Source organism: Leptidea sinapis, chromosome 16 (assembly GCF_905404315.1).
Source record: "Leptidea sinapis chromosome 16, ilLepSina1.1, whole genome shotgun sequence".
In the NCBI taxonomy this organism is placed as follows: domain Eukaryota; kingdom Metazoa; phylum Arthropoda; class Insecta; order Lepidoptera; family Pieridae; genus Leptidea; species Leptidea sinapis.
The window spans coordinates 10,152,200-10,164,907 of record NC_066280.1 but is presented as its reverse complement, the minus strand read 5'-3'; the positions used below and the strand labels follow the sequence as shown (position 1 = coordinate 10,164,907).

The window sequence follows — 12,708 nt, the reverse complement described above, 5'->3', positions numbered from 1 at the left end:
TTGATGCCCAGCCCGTTCCAGTCCAGAAGCTTAAAGACATATTTCAATGCAGCGGTGAACAGTTTCGGCAATATCACATCGCCTTGTCTGACTCCCCGCTGCAGTCGGATAGGCTTCGAGAACTGCTCCTGGAGACGGACTGACATGGTGGCGTTATCATACAAACACTTCAATGTTTCGATATATCGATAATCAATGTGATACCTTTGAAGAGACTGAAGCACCGCCCAAATCTCGATCGAATCAAAGGCTTTCTCATAGTCCACGAACGCCAAGCATAGTGGCTGGTTATACTCCTCCGTCTTTTGTATCACCTGCCGCCGCGAATGTATGTGGTCTATGGTACTAAAGCCTTTTCGGAATCAGGCTTGTTCGGGAAGCTGGAAGTCGTCGAAACTGCGCACGAGACGATTCGTGATAACCTTAGAAAACAGCTTATATAAATGGCTCTGAAGTGATATGGGCCTATATTTCACCTCACCCTTTTTGAAGAATAGCGCCACTATACCTCTGCTATGCTTGCGGCGTAATGCCCTCGAGGATGACGAAATTGAATAGCTCCTGAAGAATCTTCAGCACAAGAGTACCACCAGCTCTCAGAAGCTCAGCTGTAATTCCATCATCACCCGGCGCCTTGTTGTTTTTAAACTGTTTTAGGGCCATACTAATCTCGTACAGGCTGACGTGTAGTATAGTGTATATTCAGTATAGTGTCGGGTTAGTTTGGCTCTTGGGCCTTCAGCTTTGTTTGTAACAGGTGCCCGTGCAGTCTGCCACGAACCTGTTATTAAACTCGTCCATGTCAACGCATTCACCCAGGCATTCGAAGCGGTTTTGTAATTCGATTTGAAAGTTTTTCGGGTTTTGGATCTGGATGGGTGCAGGCCGGAGCGTAGACTTCACCAGTCGAGACCGCTCCAGTTTTGGATTGATATTCTTGTACCTATATGCTTGTACTATGCGGTGATCACTCCCAGTTTTCACTGAGTTTATCACAGGGACATCATTAAATTAATGTCTTGTGGTCGACATGATGCAGTCAATATCATTTTTGGTGGCACCATCGAGGCTGATCTAAGTCCTTCTTCTCCATAACCAAATTTCCCCACTCTCAACTCATCGTCGCTACGTTTGCCCAGCTTTGCGTTAAAGTCTCCCATGACAACGTTGAAGTGGGTCTTAGGAGTGTGAATGGCTGTTTAGATGTCCTCATACGTGGCCTCCACCTTCTCGTCTGAGTGTGTCGAAGTCGAAGCGTAAAGCTGAGTGACCATCAGCGAATACCGTTGAGTAATTCTGAGTATTAGGTACGCTACCCTATTCGACACGCTCCCCACCTCAGTTACGTTGCTGACGAGAGACTTGTGCACGAGGAATCCGACACCACCCTGGGACAGTTGGTCACCCTCCCGGAAGTAGAGCAGGTGTCCGGAATTTAGGATTATCGAGTCCTCACCCTGTCTTCGAACCTCATATAACCCCATGACAGCCCATGGTAGTCTGCTTAAAACTTCCTCCAGTTCGTCCAACTTCTCGTCGGTCTGCAGTGTATTGACATTATTTGTAGCCAGGGCCAATGGTCTTCGTCAATGGTAGTGATTCCGAACCCGGTGATTCTTAGCACTGCCCCGTCGCTTATGTGGCTGCTACCGTGGCCACCACGAGCGGGGCCGCCGGGGACTGGGGGTCGGGGCCTTTCAGTGTCCTTTTTCATTTTTGGGGTGTTTTATGCCGTAATCGCCACGCTTGGCAGGCGGGTTGGCGATCGCAGTGGGTGTTGGTGGTTCTCGGAAGGATGCTGCTGCCCATCCTCCGTTCTTTGAATCCCGTATTCGTCTCTTACGACACCCACGGGAGGAGATGGGGTCGTGCTATTCCGGTGCGACACCACACGCACATCATCTTAATGCTTTTAAATAATAGAAGCATTATCATTTACTGTGAGTAGTTCACTCAAAGATATACTGTGTCAGCCGAGCCAAGTTAATCTATTGATTTAAAACATAAAGGATTTTTAAAATTGATAATATGGTCAATGTCAAGATGGTGCTAGTTTAGCTAGTTATGTAATAACTTAAGACAGAAGTACCCTTAAGTTAGGACTGAATATTGACCGACTTGGTATTTTTTTTTTAAAAAAGGCATAAAGCAATAAAAGTTATAAAAGGCATTTATTTTCTCAAAATTGATTCCCTTAGAATTATTTTTGGTGTCATTACTTATTATTACGTTACATTACTACTAACACTTCGGAAACAAATGGCGCTTTGAGAGAGAAGAAGCGGTGCAAGTAACTCTCCCAGCATTCTTATTTTTGTGCTCTTTATACTTTTAAATAATAGAAGCAGTATAATTCAGTGTGAGTGAATATATATATGCCATATAACACCATTGTACTTGTATTGCGATACTTATGCTACGCCTTAGGCCACTTGTGAGGCATTAATTAGATCTCAGGTGGCAATTTACATAATATATTGTAATTGAAATTATTTGTAAAACTATGAAGGTTTAAATGTTGATTTTAAGGAGTGGCAATGAGTTTCATGCCACTTCTTCTCATTAAAGCTCAACTTTTACGAAGTGGCGGAAAATTAAATAACAAAAGTAAACTTTGAAATTATGAATGTCACTTCCGTAATCTACATGAATAAAGTGATTTTGATATGATGTTTTTATATAAAAATAAGAGACGAGACGAGCAGGACGTTCAGCTGATGGTAATTGATACGCCCTGTCCATTACAATGCAGCGCTGCTCAAGATTATTGAAAAACCTAAAATCTTTGAGCGCCACTACAACTGCGCTCGTCACCTTGAGACATAAGATGTTAAGTCTCATTTGCCCAATAATTTCATTAACTACGGTGCCCTTTAGTCCGAAACACACTAATGTTTACACATTACGGCTTCACGACAGAAATAGGCGCCGTTGTGGTACCCATAATATAGCCGGCATCTGGTGCAAAAGAGCCTCCCACTTGTGATTTGATTAAAGTGTCAGTTTAGTAGTGTACAACTTAACATTACTTATACATTAATACATATTACTAACTTATATTGCTTGAGCGACGTGTGCAACTAAGGCTCGCAGGGATCAAATGAATTCAGTCCCGAATTGCAACCGAGCCTCCCGGTCATTACTGCAGTAGGTTTAATCAATAACTGGCCAATATTACGTAACGCGCCTGTAAGCCTGAACTGGATCAACAATGAATTGTGGTGTTATGTTGTATTAGAGCACGTTAATGACGTGATTTTAGTAAAACAGGCCTTGAATCATTGTTATTTTATATGACCTTAAAAAATTCGTTCGCGTAGGTTCGTGGATAAAAGTATTTTTGTTTTCATGAATATTTGTATACCAGATCAGTAGAGAATCATCGTTTCAGCCAGAAGACGTCCACTGCTAGACAAAGGTCTAGGAGAAGTAAAGGTCTAGCCCAGTTGGTTGCACAATTGAAGTAGCAGTGGGTAGGGCACATAGCTCGACGGGCAGATGGCCGTTGGGGGAGTATAGTCCTCGAATGGCAACCAAGTACCGGAAGACGTAACAACATTACGTCTTCCGGCCCCCCATAAGGCGACCTGTATAGCCGAGTGTTTAGCGATCCTACCTACTAAGCTAGAGGTCCCGGGTTCGAATCCCGGTAGGTGCAAGGATTTATATGATGAATATGTATGTTTGTTTCCGAGTCATGGATGTTTAAATGTATTTATGTATATTTATATGTATGTTTAAGTAAGTATATTGTATTAAATATATCATTGTCTTGTAACCCATAAGACAGTCTATGTATGCTTAACTTGTGGCAAGATAATTTGTGTAAAAAGTGTGTCAATATTATTATTATAAGATGGACTGACTGATCTGGATTGCCGGAATGGGTTACATGAGAGCAGCGCAGGACCGATCGTTATGGTGATCTTTGGGGGAGGCCTTTGCCAATTTATATATACTTATTCAATGAATAATATTTTCCTCGACTGGATTTCATTCGCCAAACTCAATCGGGAGATGTCAAGGGAACCGTCCGACATTTGAAATACTAAGGGAGCACCAAAGTTAGTCCTCTAGAGTTTGGACGCGGAATGAGAATACAGGAGATCAATGTTCTTGCGAGCGAGTTATGATGCATAGGTATGTAGTGGCAGAATGGCAGGCAACAGAATTTTCCTTTTACAGTCTTGTTGAGTGAAAATAACTACTACTTAGAGCAGGGCTCCTTCTCGCATCCTTCACTTGTCACGTACGAATTATTTAAACAGTACCAACCCTATAAAACATGCCAACCCTATTACTATTAGCCAAATAGTCTGCCAGGTCAATTTTCATAGATTATATTTTTAACAGAAGATACACTGTTTACTGCCTAATTTTATCATTTTTAAAAAGCCAATAGAAAGAAATCAAACTACATTAAGTATGGCGTCTAACAAGGCAGAATTTTGAAATAAACACTTCTTTAGGCGCGACTTGGGTGTAACTCAGATTTTTTTTCTGACGGAGGTAACCCTCAGTACAAATGTCAATTGAAATAATTTTTAAAGCCATTATAATTTAAAGGTTTTATTAAATATTTTTTTAAATCTCCAAGTGTTTTTATTGTTTATTTATTACTACTATTGCAATAAATCTAATATATAAAATTGTCATGTCGCGGTGTTTGTAGTTAAACTCCTTCGAAACGGCTTGACCGATTCTCATGAAATTTTGAGTGTATATTGGGTAGGTCTGAGAATCGAACAACACCTATTTTTCATCCCCCTAAATGTCAAGGGGGATGAAAAGTTGTTAAGGGCTACGCCAATTTTTTTTTTAATTTTTTTGATTATGAGTCAGCATTAAAATACATACAACTTAACATTTTCACCCAATTACGATCAACAGTTACTTTTGTATCGCGATTTTAATATCGGCAATATAACGTTTGCTGGGTCAGCTAGTAATATATAAGATTTCAGAAATTTTCTGACATTCGTTAATTTGTTTTCGGTTTTTGTTTTTCGTTTCCATTATTAGGATAGGCAAAGGGTTCGAGCCCATACAGCCATATTTATTAATATTCAATAACAACGTCATATTGATATGTGATAATAATAATATAACCTTCAATTTCTTATTATCAATTATTTTATAATGAAAGAAAAATAAAATGAATAATATAATGTTTGATTTTGAATTGCATACCTCCCAACAGAGTCAATGAATAATTTCATCTTGCTATTACCACAGAGTAAGATTGGATACTTAGCTACTACTGATGGAGGACACAGTATGCATTACAATGTGACCTATAATTAAACTGCATTATGAGCGATTTGTCAGAGCACTATCATATTATATCATAAGCTGTGAATTGATGTCCCCTATATATCTAGGAGAGAGACTGCGCTATGAATGTTCCCATCATTTACACTGCGCTCCCACCCCCTTACCCGCAGAACTCCCGGCGAATATTAACTTGCAAATATCAATTATTATGTTATTGTGATTATAACGTGTCAGGATAAAATATTATATAATACTAGCTGACCCGACACACGTTGTTCTGTATATAATAAAAAAGATATTGTTTTTATGAATTTGTCCAAAAATATTTTATAACATCAAGAATTATTTCGTAAATAATGCTCCCTGTTGTTATAATGAAATTGTTTCACAGCAGAACTGTCAAACTGTGCGTCAATAAATTCACTTATAGAAAATATATCCATACAAAACAAATATCTATATATATATATATATATATATATATATATATATATATATATATATATATATATAATTGCTATTCGTTAGTCTCGCTAAAACTCGAGAACGGCTGGACCGATTTGGCTAATTTAGGTCTTGAATTATTTGTGGAAGTGGACTTCCACAAATAATTCAAGTTTTAACCTTTTAAGCCTTCTCTGGAGAGAAGGCTTAAATAAAAACAACAATTTCATTATTCCTTTGATGTATCCCCCGTCGCGTCGTTCAAAAATCAAATTGAAACAATAGTTTAAAATGAATAAGCTGTTTAGAATTTTTATATCTTTCCAACTTTCTCAGGAGGTAAGAAAATAAACTTAATTTAAGCTTACTATAGTTGGTAGATTACTTACAGCTGTTAACTATCTATCAGATAATTTTTATATAAATTGATAAAATATGGCGATATCTTCATTGAATATAAAGTTAATAAAGTTTTAAGAAATATAGATCTTTATAAGTACTACGTGTTTTGTCATGTGTTTATGCGGACGAAGTCGCGGGTATCAGCTAGTTAGAAATAATTATAAGTATGGTGAAATCAAAACTTCGTCGTATCTCTCAAGTTGGACTAAACTGCACTCCATGAAGTAATCCCCATTAAAATCCGGTCATTAGTTTAGGAGTTTACTGGAAACAAACATCAGGACACTGGAATTATATATATATATATAAAGATAATAATACAGTTCGTTTTATCTCAATATGTGATGATTCGCTAGCAACAAACGGACGCAGCTAATGTCAACTAATTGTTTTCCGATAATTGGCGAGTTAGCTCACCATTCCTTAATTAGAGAATCGCTATCTGCTTTACCAATTATATCAATTATATATAAAATTACTCACTAACCTTTCCAAAAAGTAACAAAATAAACTACGACAAATTTCAATTTTTTTCTATGGAAAAGGTGGAAAAACGAGCGTCCTGGTCTTAAGTGATCATCGCCATCCACATTCTCATCCAAGACCAGAGGAATCACAAGAGCGTTGCCGGCCTTTAAGGAAGATGTACCCGCTTTCTTTGAAGGTACTCAATTCGTATCGTCCCGGATACACCATACATGGAAGCTGATGCCATAACTTTATAATACGCGGAAGAAAGCTCCTTGAAAACAGACAACACAATATCCAGATAGTGGGGATAATATCCTAACTTGGGGCGTATCTTGTGATGGTGAAATTCAGCGGCACGAATCAGGTCAAACAGCTCTTCGAAACACTCCCCGTGACAAATGCGATAGAAGACACACAAAACGGCGATGTCTCCACGCAACGTCAAGTGATCCAGCCGTTCATAGAACACTAGATCCCCGATAATTCGCGCTGCTCCGCGTTCCACGCGGTCAAATGGGTTGAGCTGATACTGGCGTGCGCCAGACCAGAGATGACAGCAATAGTCCATGTGTCTACACGGACCTGAGCTTTGTAGAGCGCTAGAATATGGGCCGGCTTGAAGTATTGCCGTGCTCTATTAATGACAACCAGCTTCTTCAAAGCCAATTTGGCTTTGCCCTCCAGACGACAGCGGAATTGGCATTCGCTCAAGATTTCGAGACCCAGTATTCCGATAGTAGGCGAGGTTATAAGGAAGTGTTGTCAAAGAGTGGTGATAGGACAAATGGGGTTTTTTTAGTTCGATTTTTATTGGAGCATAGGATAAGTTAACTTCAATGCCTAAGATAAATTTAAATCTACCATATTATGATCGTAAAATGTTATTAAAACAAGTTGTTTTATTTTAATAAATAATATTGACACACTACACAAATTTATTATATGTTGTTGTTAATGTGCGATGTTAGTAATGAGTAAGTACCAAGCTACCAGTGAGAGGCTCCTTTACACAGGAAGCCTGCTAGATTATAGAGTACCACAACGGCGCCTATTTTTGCGTGAAGCAGTAATGTGTAAACATTACTGTGTTTCGGTCTGAAGGGTGCCGTAGCTAGTGAATTACTGGGCAAATGAGACTTAACATCTTATGTCTCAAGGTGACGAGCGCAATTACTACAATACTGCTCGGAATTTTTGGGTTTTTCAAGAATCCTGAGCGGCACTGCATTGTAATAGATAGGGCGTATCAATTACCATCAGCTGAACTTCCTGTTCGTCTCGTCCCTTATTTTCTTTAAAAAAAAGTAATGAGTCAGCAATGAGAACCATAGATAGATAATAAAGTGCCATTATTTATTTTCTTTTTCTGGACGTGAGCGATCTTTATTTCCCCAATGATTTAAAAACAAAAAACAATAAGTAATTAGTTTGACGCTAAAGTTCTTAATGGCGATTTTAGTAAATGCTCCGGGGCGCCAATAAGTAGCTAAGCTTAATGTTCCTCGTTTTTTCTCACGAATAAATTTGAATACTTGATTCGGAAAATTACGTTTCGGAGTGGAGCTTTGTGTTAAACTGTCCAATCAGGAATTGCATTTCAATTTTAAAATAGCTTCAACAATGGGCTTTACATATATTTCGTCCGTGAAAATAATGTGAAACAATTTATTTTATTGGTAAAATTAGAGTACATGTTCTTAATTCATTGAAATAATATCAGAGCATGTAATTTATCAAAACTTAAACAAATTTTATAACTATTTAAGCTACCGTGACGGGGAAGTGTACCAAGAATACTGGCAGCATTTCCGCATTGGATTAGCTAGGCTGATCCGTTGACTGAAATAGCTGTCAGCACTTGGATTTTCAGAAGGCCTATTGAAGCACGTAGATAATACTTTGTACATTCCCCGCGCCTCTGGGCCACACGATCCAAGTGCCTCGACCCCAAACGGCACAAAGAAGTTAGACTCTCTGAGACCGATATATTTGTGACATTTGCTGTCTTCGGCAGTCGAAGCAATGTAAAATTTTCTGTTTTTCAAACACATTTTAGCTGAATATTGTGTACCATATAATCCACAATATATTAATTGGTCATTTACTAAAGCCTTCTCAGTTTAAGCCTAAGATAGTTGAAAAAAAAACATACCAATATTTCCAGTCAATTCGTCACTTGAACAGTTGGCTCAGTTGGTGAGAGCGCTTGAAAGGAACCCGAGAGGTGTGGGTTCAGAGTCATTCATGAATTTTGGTACAGATTAAGTTTTTTTACATTTAATCTCAAAAGTGGAATCTTAACACACAGGTTATCTATAAAGTAAGAACCTAATCAATTGCTAGAACATATCCGACATAGCTCAAATGATTGCGAAACTGAAGTAGCAGTGGGCAGGGCACATAGTTTGACGGACAGATGGCTGGTGGGGCAGAAAAGTCCCCGAATTTCGACAACGTACCGGAAGACGCAGCAGGCGCCCCATAAGATGTACCGACGATCTGGTTAAGATCGCCGAAATACGTTGGATGAGGGCAGCACAGGATCGAACATCGTGGAGATGTTTGGGGGAGGCCTTTGTCCAGCAGTAGATGTCTTCCGGCTGATGATGATAAAGACTCCATATAAGCTGGTGTTCCAAAGCATATATTGAGGTGAAGTCAAGTGTCGTAGGTATACCTCCCAGGCGCAGCTCAGCAGCAGCCTGTGCGCTGTCCAGGTCTCGCTCGGCGAAGCATTGGTACATGCCGCGGTGCGCGCGTGCTACGCCCCGCACCATCAGCGAACGTTCAGCGCCACCCACGGGAACTCCATCATGCAGCCAGCGCACTCGCGCCTCGCCACCCTCCACCGAGCACTGGAACGTCACCGAGCTGCCAGAGTTTGCTATCTGCCGAACAAACAAAACAAATTAATTTTTTATTGATTTCTGCCGTGAAGCAGTAATGTGTAAGCATTACTGTGTTTCGATCTGACGGACTAGTGAAATTTTTGGGCAAATGATATTTGATAACTTATCTCAAGGTGACAAGCGCAGTTGTAGTGCCACTCGGAATTTTTGGGTTTTTTCAATAATCCTGAGCGTTGTAATGGGTAAAAAAAGAAATTATTAAAAAATAAAGATCTACTTAGAACTGGACCATTTCACAATAGGAATTCTATTGACGAAACATAATATGAATAATTTTATTAAAAAAAATGGGGCTCTTCCCAAAGTAAATATTTCTAACAGAATCGTAACTCGAACAAATTCCACTTGAAAATATTTTGTACTAGCTTTTACCCGTGACCCGCGTTGAATAATTAATTTGGATTTGTTTTTAACTTTGAGGATACTTTTTAAATAATACAAACTGCTCTTTCCGCTGCTAGCAGCACTCTTCTATGATACAGCACATATCCTTTGACATTGTGGACAGTCTCTTTAATAGTATTTCCCTGTGAACTCTAGTCTTCTATTTTATCCCCATGTAGGTCAAAGTTTAAAAAATGTGCGAACAAATGTTTATAAATTATTTTTTATCAAGTGCCTTAATACAAAGTTCCATGGTTTAATCTACGATAAAAACGAATTTCTATACAAACTGCCATTCCTCTAGAACACAGTCTAAACAAACAGAGGCGACCTCGACACGTACTAGCCGACCCGGACGACTATATTACGATCGCGAACGCGACACCAACACCATCACCAACACCGACACCAAACCAACCACACCGCCCTCGAAGACGTAGACGCGGCCGTGTACATCAAACCGCTGCCACTCGTCACTTTGACGATTTCCAGCGGCCACAATCTAATATAATACGATTCACACACTTTGATAGAAGCCCGACGAGATAGTACTCTTCCTGTAATCGTTTAACACCACTCACACTCACATCACAAATCACACACCTACAATAACACTACACACAAATAGTCACACACTTACATACACTCACACATACATACATACATATATCACCGCACTCGCCGGCGAGTGCGAAGTCTCTTCAAACCTAGAGTCCACTGGACTTACAGATATATTAGATCGTTAGTGATCTTCTCTCCTTCCAGCCTAGTGAGCAGGCGGTCCGAGGTTCGAGTCTCCTTCCGAGACGCCCCGCGCCTGTGAGCTACATTTTCGGCCTCCAAGGCCCCGCCCGGCTTCGCTGTAAAACCCTTCAAGGCTATCAGCACAGAGGAGGTTTTTAGTCGGTAGGACTGAGCCCGACATATGGGCCCCGTTTCGGGGTCTTCAATACGTTAATGTATTTTACTCCTCTCGAAAAAAAAAAAAAAAAAAAAAAATCTTTCATCCCCTATTGCAACCCCTGCATTTATTTTTTTGCAGTAAAAGGTTGCCTTTGTTCTTTTTCAAGCTCTAGTCTATCTCTGTATTAAATTTTATCAAAATCGGTTCGGTGGTTTAGGCGTGAAATCGTAACAAACAAACTTACATTCAGATTTATAATATTAGTAGGGATTATATTTTGTATGTTGCTATCTAACGAATTTATGAAATTTCAAGGAAACTAGAAAGCAATTAAAGAGATTAAAACAGCGAAATTAAATTAGATGACCTTAAAATATCTTCATTAATCAAATTATTTTAAGCCAGATACAGTTCAACAATTCATTTGTATATTTACTTGAGAAAAGCCTTACTAAAATGGGGACATGCAATGGATTATTACTCTTTGTACGATTACGATTTTGAGTTCTTCGATAGAAGTTAAAAGTACAATTTGAAGCCTCTAGTAGGGAAGTTGCAGGAATACCCTTTAGGGCCAACCGTTTTCCTAATTTTTTTATATTATAAAGTAGTGGTCTGGAAAAATGCCTCTTCGTATTTCTATGTATGAAATTATAAGAATTTTCTTTCAATTAAAATTTCTTTCGTTCATACGGTTTGTGCAGCCTGTGTCTCGTTGGTATTATATCTATCTTAATATATATAAATCCAGTGTCCTGGTGTTTGTTTCCAGTGAACTCCTAAACTATAAATGAATTTTAATGGGGATTACTTCATGTAGTGCAGTTTAGTCTAACTTGAGAGAAAAGACTATTTTTTATTTCGATTTGGGGCCCATAATTATATTTATTTCCAATATTTGTTTTGTATGACATAAACCTTAAAAAAAATATTCCGTATCCAAAAAAAGCTATTGTAGAATAATTGATTTTTATTACGGCAACTACTAGATGCTCGTGTTCGTGACATTTTGACACTCAATGGCATCTATCAAATTTTGTAACATACGCTTCGTGTTATTTTAAATTGAAATTAATAAAAGACATAAAAGGCATTTATTTTCTCAAAATTGATTCCTTTAGAATTCCTTTAGATGTTATTTGTAATATACTAGATACTACTACCGCAACTTTTTTAATAAAAATCAAATTACTAATGATATATGATCCCAGTATCTTTCTTATTTCTTGTAGTATTATTTTTACAAAGTTTAACTTCGTAACCCGGAATTTAAGTTTCAATTATTGGCAAAGTTTAACAGAACATGTGGTACGTCAACGTCACACATTGTTTGAAACTGACTCAAGTACGCCCACTTGGGTGTAGTATTAGCTGCCGTACTTTGCGACCGCAGGCGTGCGGTATCTAGTTTGAGCGCAGCGGAGACCAATCCTTAATCTTAGCTTCTTTCTACACATAGGTTTTGTTTATAATGAAATATATTTTTTTACACTATTTTCAATTTAAATTTATTTTCTATTTTTTAGTTGAATTTTATATAAAGCGTGTTTTTTAGTTTTTTTAAAACTATTATTATTTAATATATTACATTACATTTAGTACAGCTTTGACATAGCAATTACTAAAAAAATAGTCCCACAAAACCTACTTGGTGGTTTGTCTGTAGGATCAGCGATCTCTTAATAATAACATTTAGTAATTTATTATATAAATAGATGTAAAGATATGGATTTTTTTCATAAACTAAAACATTACCAAGGACTATTATTGTTTAATTTATGGAGCGTCATATTCAGTTATGGATCGGAAACCTGGACACTGAAAAAGGCAGACAGAGACCGAATAGACGCCTTTGAAATGTGGGGCTAGAGGAAAATGATGCAGCTTCCATGGACCGCCTTTCGCACCAAAGTCAATTCT

The 12,708-nt window shown here is 38.4% G+C and overlaps 1 protein-coding gene across 1 annotated transcript in view; it reads right to left on the bottom strand.

Annotated features, from left to right (window-relative positions):
* Window positions 1-12,708, bottom strand: part of LOC126968636 (cell adhesion molecule Dscam2) — a 203,287-nt gene that overhangs the window by 38,349 nt on the left and 152,230 nt on the right. The window contains exon 9 of the mRNA XM_050813654.1: window positions 9,269-9,479. Within this exon, the coding sequence (XP_050669611.1) occupies window positions 9,269-9,479 (211 nt within the window). The remainder of the gene's footprint in view (window positions 1-9,268; window positions 9,480-12,708) is intronic.